Here is a 16,867-nt window from a genome sequence, read left to right as displayed (position 1 = left end):
CGGTGGTGTAGGTCGCAGACACGGCTCAGATCCCGGGTTGCTGTGGCTGTGGTGTAGGCTGGCGGCTGTAGCTCCGATTTAGCCCCTAGCCTGGGAACTTCCATGTGCCACAGGTGCAATCCTAAAAAGAAAAAAAAATTATTTTGGCTTTGTAAGGGCACCAAGCATACGTTTATCCCTAATGGGGGGTTGGTGCACGTTGAAGGGCTATTATGACAAAAGTAACATCTTTGGGGGTCTGCCCGGACTCTTTTTTTTTTTGGAAAGGAGGCGGAACAGGCCTTGAGTTGGAGGAAACGCTTGCCTAGATGCCCTGGGCACCTTGGCGTCCCATCGGCCCCCCGCTGTCCACGGTGACAGGGATGTTTCCTGTCAAAGGCTGTCTCCTCGGAGAACGGCCCTCCCTGGGCCCTCTGGGGAGGGGGGCGTTGGGGGACAGAGAGCCCACCCTCAGGTCACTGGCCGAACCATGCACCTGTGTCCTGGGCCCACCATCCCCCAACGCAGGTGGCACCCGGCCAGCTTGTTCTGTCCTCGGCGTCAGTCCCGCACTGGGCATTTAGTGGTGCCGGCTGTGTGCCAGATGCTATTCCAGGCACTGGCTGTGGGGAGCTGACAGCCAGGAACCCTTCTCTTGAGGACCTTGGGCCCTGGGGAGGGGGACAGATGCCCCCCATGTGATCACGCCCGTCTTGGCAACAGAGGGCGTTCTGAGGATGCTTGACCTGGAGTCACGGGGCGGAGTCCCCGGAGCCAGCCCTCCGGGTGCTGCGAGAGCACGCGCGGCAGAGGGGAGCTTGGAGGGACAGACAGGAAGCCGGTGGGCTGCGAGCAGGGGGGCGGGGAGAGGGCTAGACTCTGAGGTCTGAGGTCTGAGGTCTGGCTGTGGTGAGGTCAGGGGGCAGAGGAGCCCACACTTGGGCCTGAAGGCCAGAGAGGCTGTACGGGATCCTGGCCGCCGTGGGCGTGACTGGAGGGTTTCCGCAGGGGAGCCACAAGCCTGACTCTTGAGGCATTGGCTCTTGTGGTTTCGGAGGCTGGGAATGGTCTGCTGTCTGCCTGTGGAGACCCAGGAAGGCCGGCGTGGTGATGTCATCTGGTCTGCGTCTGCAGGCGTGAGACCCGGGGGGGCGGACGGTGGAAACCCCAGCTGAGGGAGCAGGGGCTGGGATGAGCTGCGCCAGCTTGGGAAGGAAGGGGGGCCGGAGAAGGGCACATGTTCTGTTCAGGCCTCAGTGGCTGGACGGGGTCCAACCACTCAGGGAGGCCCACCTCATTGCGTCCACCGACTCAGAGCTGATCTCACCTGGAAACACCCCCAGACTCCCCCAGAGGTCAAGTCGCATGTGCGGCCCGGGGGCACACAGCCGTGAACGTCACAGGCAGCGGTGCATGGTTTGGGTGGCAGTGGGATTGAGGACCAGGGCACCCACATCCTGGAAAGGCTCCTGTTGTCGGCTGGACAGCAGAGCTTCCGTGCCAGCTCCCGGGACGCATGAACAAGCTCCCAGATTGAGGGGGACGGGAAGGACTTACCACGCCTGCGGCTGGAGACCCCCCTTGCCGGGCCTGACTGCCCGAGGTCGGGGCTGGCCTTGGGGTGGGGATCCAGCCGCCAGCACAGCTGAGCAGCAGGCCATCGCTGCCCAGTGGGCTTTGACCTGAGTCTTCCCCCCTAGTGACCTTGGGCTGGTCCCCTGGTCTCCTCCGTCTGCGTGGATGGGACCACAGGCCCGAGCACGGGGAGCAAGGTCTGGCCAGCGCCACCTTTAAGCTTGTGGCCTGAGCAGTCTCTGCCAGGGCCTGGTGACTCGCTGCTCTCCAGGGGCACACGTTCCATCCCCGGGGGGTGGGGGTGGGGGGTCGGGGGTGGGGGGATCACGGAGCCCCGCCTCTTTGCCTTCGTTTCCCGTGGGAATAAACAAACGCCAGCTGGATGCGACACACAGGCTGTGTACACAGAGCTTGCTCTGTACGAGGAGTCAGCCACCTTCACTGCATTTGACAGGGACTCAAAGGCAGTCCCTAGGGGACAGATGTGCATTTAGGAAGCAAACAAACAAACAAAGGGAAGCCTTGAACGTATGAAAAAACAGTCAGTGTACGAGACCCTATCATGAAAGGACTGAGGTGATAGGATCGCCTCAGCAGAAGCAGAAGGAACACTTGCCAAAACCCAGCACTTTCCGTGATGAAAACACCCAGCGCTCAGAAGAGGAAGGAATGCCCCCCACCAGGTAAGGGGCCTCTACGGACCCACAGCCAGCATCACACCTGGTGGTCAAAGTCTGAGACCATCCCCTCAGCTAAAGAGCGAGACAAGGACCTCACTCTGCCACTTTTATCCCGCAACGTCCTGGAGGTTCTGGCCAGAGCGTTTAGGCAAGAGGAAGGAATCCGTATCGGAAGGGAAGGCACGAATGGCCTCTGTTTGCAGATGACATGATGCTGTGTCTAGAACAGCCTAAGACACCCACACACATGGAGTGCCCATCATGGCGCAGCGGAAACGAATCCGACTAGGAACCAGGAGGTTGCAGGTTCGATCCCTGGCCTCGCTCAGTGGGTTAAGGATCTGGCGTTGCCATGAGCTGTGGTGTAGGTCGCAGACATGGCTTGGATCTGGTGTTGCTATGGCTGTGGTGCAGGCCGATGGCTATAGCTCAGAGTGGACCCCTAGCCTGGGAACCTCCCTATGCCTCAGGTGCGGTGCTCAAAAAGACAAAAGACAAAAATAAATAAATAAATAAAAATTAAAAAATCATCTTAGAAAAAAAAAAAGAAATCCATATACACAAAATTCAAACTAATAGGTGTCAGGATACAAGATCAATATGCAAAAATCAATTTCATTCCTATACAACAGCAATGAGCAATCTAAACATGGAACTAAGAAGGCAGGCCCTGGAGTTCCCTGGTGGTCTAGGGGTTAGGATTCGGCACTTTTACTGATGTGGCCCAGGTTCAGTCCCTGGTCTGGGAAGTGAGACCCCTCATCAAGCTGCAAAAAAAAAAAGAAAGAAAGAAAGAAAGAAAGAAATAGAAAAAAAAAAAAAAAAGACAGACAATCCCATGTGTAACAGCAGCAAACAGAACAAAACATATTGGAATAAATGATGTAGCAAAGAAACATAAGACTTCTGCACTGAAAATTGCAAAACATTGTCAAAAGGAATGAAAGCTTTAACTAAATGGAAAGATCCTCGGGGTTCACAGACGTGAGACTGTTTTGTGCCAATACTCCCCCAACTGACCCCTGGCTCCAATGAAACCCCTATCAAAATCCCAGCTGGCTTTGAGAAGCTGATCTTACAATGATGTGGGAATGCAAGACCCAGATTTGCCAAAACCATCTTGAAAAAGGAGAGCAAAGTTGTTGGACCACTTCTGGATGCAGACATACTGCACAGCTTACAGTGATCAAGGCAGTGTGGTACTGAGGCAAAGACAGGACTGATCCGGATCAATGGGCTAGAGCTGAGACTCCAGGAATAAACCCTCACATTCACGGTCAGTTGGTTTGGACAAGGGCGCCAAGACAACACAGTGAGGAAGGGAACTGGCTTTTCACCAGCAGGTGCCGGAAACAGCTGGATGCCCCCAGGCAAAAGAATGAAGCTGCACAGAGTTTCCGTGTGGCTGAGGGGGTTAAGGATCTGGCGTTGTGACTGCTGTGGCACACGTTTGATCCCTGGCCTGGCAAAAAAGAGAAGAATAAAGTTGAGTCCCTACCTCACACCATACACAAACATTAACTCAAAATGGACCATAGCCTTCAATGTAAAAGCTGAAACTATAAAACCCTTAGAGAAAAACATTAGTGTTTGGGACCATGTGTTAAACAACCATCTCTTATAAACGACCCCAGAAGCACAGCAAAGTAGGAGCGAGTAGGTCAGTTGGACCTGGTTAAAAGTTTGAACTTTCGTTTATCAAAGGATACGGTGTGTCGACATGTGGGGATTTCAGAATCACTTGTTTATGGAGTCGTTCAGTGAAGTTAAGTGACGTCATTGTAATCCACTCGATGATGGGGCAAAGACCAAAAAAAAAAAAAAAAAGGAAGAAGTTGTTTTTAGAAGTATAGTTGTTTGGAGGTAAGAATGATGTGAGCTGTGTCCCGGTGGCAGCAGAGCTCCGCTGCTCTGCCGGGAACCAGGCTGGGGGCTTATCAGTCAGAACGTGTGACCAGCTCTGGTGTGGGGACATGAGGACTTGATGGGCCGCAGTGTCAAACAGGGCAGCAGTCTCTCCAAGGAGGTCAGCCTGCCGGCCAACAGCCGCTCCGTCGTTCCCTAGCAACACGCCCTAGCAACAGGGGACTTTTATTTTCACGCTGGCGGCTGGGCATCCGCCAACATCCGCTTTAGGAGAACCGGAAACTTCGTGCAAAAGGTACATCTCAACTGAATTTGGGCTGTATTCCTTTCATCTCCCTTTGCCTGGAACAGCAATTCATCTGTCATTTGCTTGGAGCATGTTGTTGCTTTATTGGCTTGTTAAGGGACATTCGCATGCATGCCTGTGACTGTGTAATTCCCGCAGTGACCCTGTGTTAAAGAAACTATTGGCAGAGACGGTCTCCGGCTCCGAGCGTAAAATCTGCTGCCACTGAAACGAATACCACCAAGGGGGTGGAGCAACACCCCGCGAGAGGGAGACAATGTCTGCAGATCATGCATCTGATAAGCGATGCATCTGGAACAGGCAGGAGCTCTGAACCCACCAAGGCAAGCAACCCAGCGTGGAAAAGGACAGCGGAGCAGCGGGAGAAACCGTTTCCAAAGCAGATCTCATCCATAAGCGCAGGAGCGATCCCAACGCCCCGAAGAAGCAGGAAGGTGCACACCAGAACCCCTGTGAGGAATCCCTCCCCACCCGCCAGGACAGGCCATCCCCAGAAAGACGTGACAGAGGAGCGTTTCTAGGGGCGTGGAGAGGCCAGAGCCTTCAAGCGCTGCTGGCGGATGCAGGCATTTTGCACAACAGTTGGGCAGTTCCTCAAAATGCTCAGCCGCGGGACCCGGCGATGCCTGCGAGGTACTTTCCTGCGAGAAACGAAACCCCACGCCCACTCAGATGTGTGTCCAGGCTCTTACCCACCGCGGAAGGGCGGAAACAAGCCCTCTGCCCGTCGGCGGGTGAACGGGTGACGAATAGGCGCACAAAATGCGGCGTAGCCAGTGCTTGGGCAATATCCTTCCGCCAGGAAAGGGCAAGAGGAACCGACACGGGCACCCCTGTGGGTGACCCTGAAGCCACGATGCTGCGGAAAGGGAGCTCGTCCCCAAAGGCCACGTGTTACCCGGTCCTGTTTCTGTGTAATATCTGGGACAGGCAGAACCGTAGGTGGGAGAGGAGTGGTGGCCTGGGCCTGGGCCTGGGGCGGTGTCGGCATCGCTTCTTGGGGTGCTGAGATGTTAGACTGGGTTGGGGGCTGGTGGCACAGGTCTGTGAATCTAGAGGAACCATATGTTCTAAGTGAGTGACTTAACGTCAGTTCCAGTGGGTGAATTACCTCTCAAGAAAGATGGAGAGAGAGAGGAGGCTTCGGCTGGGTTCTGACGGGAGGCCGTCAGCCCGGGGTAGCTGCGGGGGGGCTAGGTTTGGGGGCGCATCTTTGGCTTTTTCGGGGTGGTCCCGAATAGGCGGCCAGAATAGGGAGCCGGTGGTCCTGGCCCCGGCCTGCCCCTCTGACCGCAGGGCTTGTGCGGGCCCTGCTGGGGGTCAGACCTGGTCTGCCGCTGTCCCTCCCGTGTGATAGGCTTGCCGAGGAGTGAGGCGCGTGCAAGGCCAAGTCGGGAAAGCAAGAGAAACGTGTGAAGGTGTCCAAGCGGATGGCTGGGCTCAAGCCGGCGCCAGCCCCGACGGTGAGGAGACGCTGGGCTTATAACGGATCTGCGGCCCGAGCGCGTGGCGCGCACGTGCACGTGCGGCGGGAACAGTGAAGGAGGCGGAGGGGAAGGTCGGGGAGGGGTGGGGGGTCGAGTCCCAGGAGAGGACAGTTCATCCTTGCAGGTGGTGGGTTGATCCCTGCAGGCTGTTGTCTTCCTTGTGTCTTGCTGCCCAGTCCGAGCCTCCGCACTCCTGGAGAGGGTGTGCACCGCACGTTTCCAAGGTCGACAGCCACGTTTGGGGGGTGGGGGTCTGTCTCCGTCCTCCTGGGAACCTGTCACCATGGTCATTCTCTCTCCTCGGGTCTCCGGTGGGAATAATGAGCGCGCCCCCACCGGGTGCTGAGAGGTGGGCTGCGTTAGCCTGCGGGGTGCGGGGTGGGTGAGCTCCAGTCACCTCTGGGCCCCCTGTGCTCACGTGGCTCTCACCTGGGGGCCCTGCCCATGTGGAGCTCCCAACTCGTAAATTAGAGAGTTGGGGGGCCGTGGCGGGAGCTCCGGGGGGCCTAGAGGTGATGGAGGGCAGGGCGCTGGGCAGGGACCGTCGTCTGGGGGCCTCCCCGCCCGGGGAAGAGCAGAGACCCCAGGCAGCGGGGACCGAGCTGGGGGAGGCGAGGGCTGGGGGCTGGGGTTATTGTGAGAGAGGTGGGCAGCCAGGGGACCCTGGGGTCAGGCGGTTGTCCTTTAGAAAGTGAGGTGACTGGGAGTTCCCGTTGTGGCGCAGTGGAAACGAATCCGACTGGTAACCATGAGGTTGCGGGTTCGATCCCTGGCCTTATTCCCTGGGTTAAGGATGCGGCGTTTCCGTGAGCTGTGGTGTAGGTCGCAGACGCAGCTTGGATCTGGCCTTGCTGTGGCTGTGGTGTAGAGTCCAGTTGGACCCTTAGCCTGGGAACTTCCCTATGTCCTGCGTGTGGCCCTAAAAAGCAAAACCAAACCAAACCAAACCAAAGTGAGGGGCAATAACTGCAAGAGTCCAGGCCAGAGGAACTGACTGCAGGATGAGGGGAGGACATGGACGGGGGGTCGCAGGCAGGGGAAGCCCTCCCTGCGTCTTGGGGGCCAAGGAGGGGGCACAGATGAACCAGCAGAGCAAGGGGATGGTTTGGGGTTCCTGCCGGCGGTGGCGGGGGGGCGTGATTAAGGGCATGGTGAGGTGTCTCTTAGGAGACCCCAGGGTGTGGAATCTGCTCCCGGGGGCAGTTTGCTGGGATGGTGAGGGGTCTGGCCGGGAGCTTCGGGCTCCAGGGTCTGCCCTTCTTGATCTGGGTGCAGGAGGGTGAGGGGCTCCGGGTGCAGGCAGGATGCTGCAAATGGGGCAGAGGCCTGGAGGCGGGGACCCACCACCCCCACCCCCCACCAGCCGGGGGACCCTCAGAGCCACTCTGCCCAGGGCACTCACTGCTCACAGGGCCCCTCCCGATCCCAGGCTGGAGCCCGAGGGTGGGCGCGGCCTGGTTACTGCTTAGCGCCAGGACCCCTGGGAGGGTAGAGATCTCAGCCCAGCGGAGCGGCAGGGGGCCCAGCCCCAGGGAGGAGGAGAGCTGGTCCCCTTCCACTTTGGGGGTGGGGGCCTCAGGCCGAGGGAGGCAGGGTGCCCCTTAAACTGGCCCCTGGGTGCCCAGGCACCCAGCTAGGGGCTTCTGGGGTCTTTTGCCCCTGAACCAGCTCTGATACCAGTGCCCGGTTTATGTGACTGTGATGGGGGCCACAGAGGGGACGCCTGGCCACAGCTGCCCAGCCGAGACCTGAGGGGAAAACGGTGCCCAGAAAGAAATGGATTCAGGCTTCATGGTCACGTGTGTGGGGAGGGGGCCCCCCGGCCCAGGGGTGCTGTGTGTGCAGGGGGTCAGGTTGGGTCCAGCGAGAAAGGCAAGTTTGGCGGGAGGGGGATATTTCAATGCCGGGACGCTTGCTGGGGGCTGGGGACGCCCAGGCTACCGGGCTCCGGCTGGTGGACGTGGGGAGTGGGGTTGGGGCTTGAACCATAGGCGCTCCCCGCTCAAGAGCTGAGAGGTTTCTCTCAGGAGGGGGTCGGAGGCTCCTCACAGCTGCTGCGGACGAGGCGGGGTCCTGCCCCGGGAGACTGCGGGTGGGGGGGACGCGGTGACACGGTTTTCATCCTTAAGATTAGGGAAAAGGAAGCACCATCCACAGGCCCGCGCGGTCAGTGCTTCACCCCCTGCAGGACGCAGCGCTGCTTCCCAAGTCCATCCTGAACAGTCAGACAACTACCCCCGGGCAGAACGCTGAACCCTGGGACCAGCGAACGGAGCGGGGGGCGGGGGGGGGGGCCTGCGGGCAGGGGAGACCCAGGGCTCTCGAAAGCCCCTCTAAGGACCCGATAGCTGACCTCGGGCAGAGGGCCTCGGGGAGGATGCAGGGCCCTGCTCTCCGGGGATTTGATGGCGACGCTGAGGATGGATTCGCGGTGGCTCGGGGGCGGGGGAGATGGTCCAGGGCCCAGGTGGGCAGTGAGGAGGCTGGATGGACAGGTGGCATGCCTCTGGGGGGCAGCCCAGGGCATTGCCCGGGGCAGGGGGGACACACTGAGGGTGGTCCTGCTGCGTGGGGGCGCAGAGGCCATTTCCCGAGGGGGCACGGGTGCAGGGGAGGGGCACGGAGGGGCTGAGTCTGGGGGTGGCCGGGCTCCACCTCCCTCTGTCCGTCCTTCGCCCAAGTATGCCACAGCCTCTGGGAAGGCATGCTGCACCCCGGGCCGACATTCAGGGCTCCCCGAAAACCCCACCAGCAGAGGAGGCAGGGATGGGGGCCTGCCCAGGGTGGGCCCCCTCAGCGTGAGACTGCTGTGCCTGGGCAGATCTGGGGAGTCTGGGTGCAGCCAGGTCAACTTTGACCTCAAATCCAGCTCAGCTGGCCAGGCCTGCCTGTGGGTCCCAAGGGATGGGACTTCCCGGGAGCCGGTCCCCACCCCCTTAGAGCTGAGGCACTGGGTCAGAAGTGCCCCACTCCCACGGGCCAGCCGTAGGGTCTGGGGAGCGGGTGGGCCCAGTGGGGGCTGAGTCTTGCCCTGCCAGCCTGGCAGCAATGCCCGCTGGGGGTCTCTGAGCCTCCCTCCGTCCCCTGCCCTCTAGGCTCCTTGTGTTTCTCCTGGGGCCCATTCTCTTTCCTTCTCCATCTCTCAGTTCCTCTCCAGCCCCCTTCGAAGCACCAGCCCAGTCACAGCATTCCAAGAACTCAGGGCCATTGCAATGGGGGCCCCGCCTGGGTCAGTCTTCCAGGGGGCCTGGGAGCCTTGGCCCTGGGTGGGCGGAGCAAGAAGCCCAGCTGACCCAAAGTGCAGACAGGGTGAGTGGTGGGGAGCTTGGGGTGGGGGAGCTGGGAGGCTGTGCCCCTCCCCATTGGGCCTGCAGCAGGAGCAGGAAGCCCCCACGCCTTGCCTCCCCAGAGAGCCAGCCTGTGGGCAGCATCTGTGCCCATTCTGGGGGCCACTTTTCTGGCCTGGCACAGACTAGGGGTTCAACCAACATTTGTAAACAGATGAGCAAAGCGCAAGCCCCCCACCCTCCGGGGTTGGCCATGGGGGCAGGAGGATGGGACTCTAGGTAACGCCTCCGCAGGGCTGGGCACCCTCTTCCCCCAGCCCCTATCCCGGGTCATAGCTCTGCCCTGCTCCTTCCACCCCATCGAGCCCCTTGCAGAGGGCAGTTGGGGAGCCGTCCCCTCCCCCAGGCATGGCCAACTGGGGTGCTGAGCCTGGGTCACCACCCATGGCGGCCCCCATGCCCCCGGGCCGCCAGCGTGCAGCTCTGTCCCGTTCTGCCCCCGTCTCTTTTTCCAGGAGCCCTCAGTGCAGGTGCCAGCGCACACTTCCATGTGTCGTAAAATTAAAAACAGCCACCACAACAAAACCCAGGGTGCTGGCCAGACCCTGACCCTCTGCAGGGGCCCCAGGGCCCAAGGTCCTGAGGGGCAGAAACGGACACCTGCCCGTAAGGAAGGGCCTTGGTCCCGCTCCGCCAGAGGCCATGCCCGCAGCCCCTGAGCGGGGCCCGGGGTGGGGCGGCCGGGGCCCCCGCGGCCCGACGGACGGAGCACCTGTGCTGGGGGTGGGGTTGACCTTCCTGGAGCCTTCGGCCCGAGGCGCAGGGTGTCTGCCCCCCCCCCACCATCCAGCCTGACCCCCTGCATCACACCTGCTGGTCTGCTTCCACCCTGGGTGGGGGGAGGTTACGGGGCGAGTTGTGTCCCCACCAAGTTCATATGTGGCATCCTAAGCCCTTGTACCTCGCATGTGACCGCACTGGGAGAAAGGGCTTCGCAGTGGGAGCGAAGTTATTCAGCTCAGGGTGGGGAGGGGTCACCCCGCATCTCAAAGGATCCTAAATCCAGGGACAAGTCCTCTTGGAGGAGAAGACTCGGGGCGACTGGCCATGTGAAGACGAAGGCCGAGGCCCAGGGGTGCTTGTCCAAGCCAGGAACCCGTAGGTCACCGGAAACCACCAGGAACTCGGAGGAGGCCTGGACCAGACTCTTGCTGGCGGCCCCGGGAGCCGGCCGAGCCTGCACTTGACCTTCTGGACTTGCAGCCTCCAGGCTGTTAGCAAACAAACAATGCAGTCTGGTTCGCCCAGGCCGAGCTGACGAAGGCCCTGAGACTTGGGTCCTGTTGTCCCCGGCCGTCCGGCAATGACTGCCCTCCAGGCGCCTTTGGGGGCTGAGATCTCAAGTCCACACCCTTGGCAGTGCTCCCCCAAGTCCGACTTCTGCGGCCTCGCCCAGCCCTTGACAAGGTCCTGCAGCTTCCTCCGTGTCTTGTCTAAACCAGCTCAGGACTGTGGCAGCCTTGGCCCCGCAGGGGGAGGTGGGGGCAGAATCCCACCCCATTACATGGACAGAAGCCACGAGCGAGGGTTCACCGGCTGGGTCGAGCTGCCTGGGCTGCAGGGGTCCCCGTCATTTGGAACCCACACTTATTCTGTGTATGTTCGTATTTCTGGGGGAGCTTCGCATTTGAGTGAGTAGACTGAATAAAGCAGATGGCCTGCCCCAGCCTGATGGGCCTTATCCAATCAGTTGAAGGCCCGGAACAAAAGGCTGAGTAAGAGGGGACCCCTCCAGCCTGACGAAGGAGCTGAGATAGTCTTTCCCTGCCTTCTGACTCAGACTGAAATTTGGGCCCTTCCCCGTCTTGAGCCCGCTGGCTTTTGGGCTGGAACTCATGCCATCTGCTCCCCTGGGCCCCCAAGCTGCCGACCACAGATCGCCGACTCCTCAGCCTCCGTCACTGTGTGAGCCCGTCCTTGTCAGCAGTGTCCTTCTGCGTACACACAGTCCGTCGGTTCTGCTTCTCTAGAGAACCCTGATGGATGGGACACGTCTTTGGAATTTCTCCAAGAGTCTGACACCCGCAGGGGACCGCGTTTCCATCCTCGGAGCCAGGTGTGCGGGATCCGGGGAGGACGGGCTCCTGGCCTTCTTCTCCAGTGCAGCCGGGTCCATCCCAGGTGGGCCAACACCCTGCACCCCGCTGGCCTCCCATCCCAGCGACCTCCGCCCCAGCCGTGAGTGGGCAAGGCCATTGTCACCCCTCGGATCTTGTCAGCCTCTGAGACTGAAGATCCCGGGCTCCCCTCTGTCGGCCTCCGGCTCACCCCGCCCCCCCGCCCCCCGTGTGTGTCTCACACCTGCTTTGTCCGGACACCTCCTGGCCCACTGCTCCCGCCTTCGTGTCTTAGCCGGCAGCCCTCGTGCTGACCTGTCCCTTGCCCCTGTCCTTTGAGTCAGAATGGACACCGGGGGCCTTGCCAGGAAGTCATTGTACCCCGGTGTTTCTGAGTCAGGAGGCCCGGGGTGGGGCCTGAGGTCTGCGTTTCTACCTTGTCCAGGGGCTGCTGCTGGCCCAGGGACCGCACTTTAAACCAGACTCTCTCTTTTTTTTGTTTGTTTTTGTTTTTGTTAGGGCCGTACTCCCAACATATGGAGGTTCCCAGGCTAGGGGTCCAGTCGGAGCTACAGCTTCCGGCCCTGCACCGCAGGCACAGCCATGCCGGATCCGAGCCGTGTCTGCAACCTACACCACAGCTCATGGCAACGCCAGCTCCTTAACCCACTGAGCAAGGCCAGAGATCAAACCTGCAACCTCATGGTTCCTAGTCGGATTCGTTTCCACTGCGCCATGATGGGAACTCTGCAACTAGACTGTCTTGGTTAACAAATACGCCCTGAGGAATTCCTGTTGCAGCTCAGCTGTGATGAACCTGACTGGTATCCATGAGGATGCGGGTTCGATCCCTGGCCTCGCTCAGTGGGTTAAGGATCCAGTGCTTCTGTGAGCTATGGTGTAGGTCTCAGCAGTGGCTCGGATCTGGTGTTGCTGTGGCTGTGGTGTAGGCCGGCAGCTGCAGCTCCAATGCAATCCCTAGCCTGGGAACCTCCATGTGCCGTGGGTGCAGGCCTAAAAAGCAAAAAAAGAGAAAAAAAAGAAGAAAAAGAAAAAACTGTACATCCCGAAGTGTCAGTTGTTTATTCCCACTCGTGCAGTCTCACAGGGGCTAGTAGCTCTTCACATCTTTTGTTTTTGGAAACTTGTGGCCTCCAAGGTCACCTTGAGAGGGAGGATCACGTGGGAAGGGGCTTACGTCCCTTCGCCTCAAATCTCACTGGTCAGAACCTGCCACATGACCCCGCGTGACTACGGACCGCAGGGGAGGCTGGGAAATGTAGTCATTCCGTTTGCCCAGCACGTGGCCTTGTCTCTTCCACGGCGGCCCCTCTGCTCACCAGACAACTCACACACACACACACACACACACACACACACACACGCACACACAGACACCCTCGGCCTCTGGCTTCAGCGTCCACCTCCAGGTCCAGAATCCCCACGTGGTGACCCACTGGGCAGGGAGGCACCTCCTCTTGGTCCCACAGCCAGATTTGAAAAGCGGCTCAGGTCACTGCTGTGGCACAGGCTCGACTCCAGGCCCGGGAACTTGGACTTGCCGGCGGAAGTAAAACAGTTGACCGTTTGTGTCGGTGTCCCCATGCCTCACCCTTCCCTGTGCCCGCGCTCCTGCAGTGGGACCTTGCAGGGCCCTCCCACGGCGGCTGGGGAGCTTTCCCCTCGCCCCTGGTCTCGCTCACGGGACTCACTTTTGTTCCTGTCATTCCCACGCCAGGCCACCCTTCTGGCGGGTGAGACAGCCGTGCGGGGGAGCCGGCCAAGGTGGACAGACAGCGGCCGACACCCTGACACGGCAGTGAGCCCCGCCGAGCCCAGGCAAGCTGAGCCCCCCCGACGCCGCGCAGCGTAGCGCCCGGCCTCATGGTGACTTTTGTGGGTATTTGTTGACTTGGGTGTTTTGTGTGGCAGCACCTGCTTCCACAGGCCTTTTCTGTCGTGGTCGGGAGGGACCAGATGATGCGGTGGGAACAAATAAGCCCCAGACCTAAAATGATGTGGCGCCAGCTGAGCAGACAGGCTGCTGGCCGTCGAGCGGAGGGCAGAGGTGGGGACAAAGGTGATCCCCGATGCTGGGACAGCGCGTGGTGAAAATCCACGGCCACATGGCAGGGGGACTGCGAGGGAACCGAGCTGGCGGCCACGGCAGAAAGTGGAAAACAGAACCTGTGTGGGGGTGGGTCCTGTGGGGGTGTGTCCCGTGTGTGCGCTGGGGGCCGTGGCTGTGCTGTGGGAAGAGCAGAACAAGGAGGAGTAAGATTGGGAAAGATACCCCGTTTGCAGGCGAGAAACGAAAGTGGATCTGGACACGGATCTGGAAATTCAGAATCATGCAAGGCTGGACATCAGCAGCTTCCAGAATTAGGATGTTAAGAGTTCGGCGACAGAGGCCGGGAACAGCCTCTGCGCCGGGGCCAGGGAGGTGGAGGTCAGAGAGGGGTAAGGCCTGCGCCTCGAGCCCAGAGCCCTGGCGGCTGCTGTCGCTGCGGGGGGAGCGGGAGCCGCCGGCCCCGGGCCTTCCCTCGCCTGCGCGAGCTGCTCCTGGCGCGGGCCTCGTGGCTCTGGGGTCGGCCGAGGGGTGTGGGGAAGGGACAGCCACGCACCCCCTCGTCCCGTCTTGTCCCATCTTCCTTCTGCCCCAGCCTCACAGCTGCCCAGCCTCAGTCCGGCAGCTGCCCCCTCGTCATGGTCCCCGTCCTAGACGTCCAGACGCGGGGACACGGCGCCCCTCACCCTCAGCGGGACACTTGGTTTTGCCCAACACACACACGCACACGCACACACGCCCTTGTGCACACACACACACGTGCGCACACACCCAGGTGCCCCCCCACCTATGTGCCTACACAACCGTGCGCACAATGCACACCCATGCTCACGCCTATCTGCACACGCACGCATGCACGCCCACACATGTGCGCACACGCGCATCAGACCTTGCCCGACGACCCCGCCCTTGCTGTCCCCAGGGCTGCCCAGAGGGGTGCGGGGAGGAGAGAGGGTTTGTCTCCCTTACGTGGGACCTGCCAGCTCCCAGCCGAGGAGAGGCAGACACCGCTGCCACGCTGGACAGATGGGGGCTAGAGCCCTGCTGTGTGTCGGGGGCCTCCCCCCGGACACCCGCGGCCTGTGTGTGTGTCGGGGGGGGGCGGCTACGTGACCTCTGCCCCCAGCCTGGCGAGGCCTCTGCCCGGGCCCGGGGCCTGGCTGCAGAAACCACGGTGCCCACCCTCTCCCTCCCATCCCCGCGGACGTGCAGCCCCCTCTGGTCTGAGAGCAGAAGCCTGTGTCCTCCAGGGTCACCCTGACCCGTCTGAAGAGGCACCGGGACTCTGCCAGCCACACGCGAGCAGGAGGGTAGGCTGCAGGTCGCGGGCACAGCAGCACCAGAGCACCCTCCGGGGGGCGTTCGGAAGGTTGCCCCTTCCTGCCGCTGGCCAGGACCCCAGTGCTGCGCCCTGGATGGTGCACAGCTTATGTCCTGCCTTCTGCCTCCCGCTGTCCTTCCCTCGTGTAGGGTGGGTGGGGAGGGGGCTCACGGGCCCAGGGGTCCACCTGAGGGCTAGGCCCATGTCCTCGTGTGACGGCTGGGACGCTCCAGGGGCAGGACTGAGTCAGCACCCGCCAGGCACTTAGACCAGCACTTGGGGGGCTGTGGGGCTGTGGGGGCCCCTCCCATCCCTGGGGCGCCAGGGGTGGCGCGGCCGGGCCTCCCCCTTCACGTCCTCATCTGTGGGACTGTGACGTTTTCAGCTATAGGAGGGGCTGTGTCAACATGCAGGTGACGGGACCAGTGCTGCACGCCCAGGCGAAGCTGTAGCACCTGCCAGTACGTTGCATGTCACCTCCCAGGGCCTCCCTGGGGGCTTTTGTCCAGTGCCGAGAACCTGAGCGACCAGCGCACACCCAGGTGGGAAGGAAGGGGCCGGGCTGCCGCACGAAGGCTCCTGGGGACGGAAGCCAGGCAGAGCCGTCCTACCATCTGGCTGCAGCTCCTGGAGAATTTGCCGGAACCCTCTGGGGAGGCGGTGAGTCACGAGGGAGTCGTGGAGGCCTGTGATTGTTGGAAGGGCAGCAGGGGGACAGATAATGTGGCAGGGATGTGGCCGGGGGCGCCAGGGCCTGTCTCAGGAGTCTGCGGTGGGGCAAGAGTGTCCCCAGCTGGCGCTGCTCATTGCCACAGGGTCAAGGACCAAGCAGAGCCGGGCCAGCCTTGCCGGGGTGCCCGGAGGATGGCGGACGTGGGGCCTGTCCCCCCACTCCTGGCCACGAGACCATGTCCACCAGGGTCCAGGATGCCTCAGCGTTTGTCCCTTCGTCCCGCCCGCCCGCAGGCGGCGAAAGTCAGGAGAAATGCAGGAGAAAACACTCACCCTCCACAACCCGAAGGAAGAAACCATGATGGGACATTAAAAACACCGGGCAGGGGCCGAGCGGCAGGAACCAGGCAGGCGCGGGCCCCGCAGACAAGGCCCCGCGCGGCGGCTTGAGCGTAACACAGTCCGGCAAACCGGATCCCGAGAGGACAAAGCCACGGGCGCTACCTACAGCTTCAGCAGGCCATCAAGATGACGGTGAGTGTTTGATGACGCTGGCAGTTCTCCAAACGAGGCGCGCGACGACCGCACAGCCCAGCGGGGGCCCTCGGGCGTCTCTCCAAAGGAAGGGTCCGTTTTCGTCCACTCAGAAAACCCCAGGCAGGTGTCCGCGGCAGCGTTATTTAGAGCAGCCCCTCGGCCGGGTTTGCCAACATCCGCCTCTAATCCCGAGGCTCTGGACACCAGCCAGTGTGTTCTGATGCCACGGGCCTGGGGTTCGTGTCGGGGCCCCTGGTCGAGGGCCCAGCCCCACAGGACGGCCCCCACTTCCGACGCCAGCCACATGTCCAGGGCCACCCGTGCTGCTGATGGACCGGCTGTGGCTCGGGGTTCCCGTCCCCCCTCCCCAGATTTGATCACTTCCGGGACCGGCTCGCGAGGCTCAGGAGCGTGTTTTACTTAGTACACCTGCTTGTTAGAAAAGATGCCGCTCAGGAAGAGCCGGGGGAGAGATGCAGGGTCGGGGTGGGGTGGGGGGTGGGGGTGGAGCTTCTGTGCCCTCCTGGGTGCGGCCCCCTCCCGGCTGCCCACCAGCCAGAGCCCGTTGGTTTGGGGCTTCTCTAGAAGGTCCCTTTTGGAGGCGTGGCTGGTTAAACCACTGGCCACAGTGACTAACTCATCCTCCAGCCCCTCTCCCTTCCCCAGAGGTGTCTAATTGTGTCTGGTCTTTTCGGAGACCCATCCTGGTGTGACCTAGGGGTCTGCAGCACGGGTCGTCTCATTAGCTGACAAAGGACATTTATTATTCCAAGATGCCCGGGGTTTTAGGAACCCTGTGCCAGGGACCAGAACAAAGACTAAAAATTAATTTGTTTCTTTAATTTTTTTTTCTTTTTTTAGGGCTGCACCTGTGGCACACAGAGGTTCCCAGGCTAGGGGTTGCATCAGAGCTGCCGCTGCCCGCCTACACCACAGCCACAGCCACGCGGGGTCTGAGCCGCGTCTGCGAC

General features: G+C 61.1%; 1 protein-coding gene across 6 annotated transcripts; it reads left to right on the top strand.

The window, feature by feature from the left end:
• The first annotated feature begins 3,031 nt into the window (after nucleotides 1-3,031).
• Nucleotides 3,032-16,794, top strand: LOC125124816 (uncharacterized). Of its 6 annotated transcripts, none has more exons than XM_047774968.1 (3): nucleotides 3,032-5,870; nucleotides 10,248-11,362; nucleotides 13,037-16,751. In XM_047774968.1, exon 3 carries the CDS (start codon nucleotides 13,389-13,391, stop codon nucleotides 14,625-14,627), a length of 1,239 nt encoding a protein of 412 aa, XP_047630924.1. In that variant the 5' UTR covers nucleotides 3,032-5,870; nucleotides 10,248-11,362; nucleotides 13,037-13,388; the 3' UTR covers nucleotides 14,628-16,751. The 6 variants fall into 6 exon arrangements, 3 of the variants coding, with proteins under 3 accessions (XP_047630924.1, XP_047630922.1, XP_047630923.1); XM_047774966.1 differs by having other exon boundaries at nucleotides 9,041-11,362; XR_007134317.1 differs by lacking the exon at nucleotides 3,032-5,870 and adding an exon at nucleotides 16,758-16,794 and having other exon boundaries at nucleotides 8,507-11,362; nucleotides 13,037-15,893.
• The last annotated feature ends 73 nt before the right edge of the window (nucleotides 16,795-16,867 follow it).

The sequence above is a fragment of the Phacochoerus africanus genome, chromosome 4 (genome assembly GCF_016906955.1).
Source record: "Phacochoerus africanus isolate WHEZ1 chromosome 4, ROS_Pafr_v1, whole genome shotgun sequence".
Classification (NCBI taxonomy): Eukaryota; Metazoa; Chordata; class Mammalia; order Artiodactyla; family Suidae; genus Phacochoerus; species Phacochoerus africanus.
The sequence above is the reverse complement of the archived record's forward strand: the minus strand, read 5'-3'. Positions and strand labels throughout refer to the sequence as shown.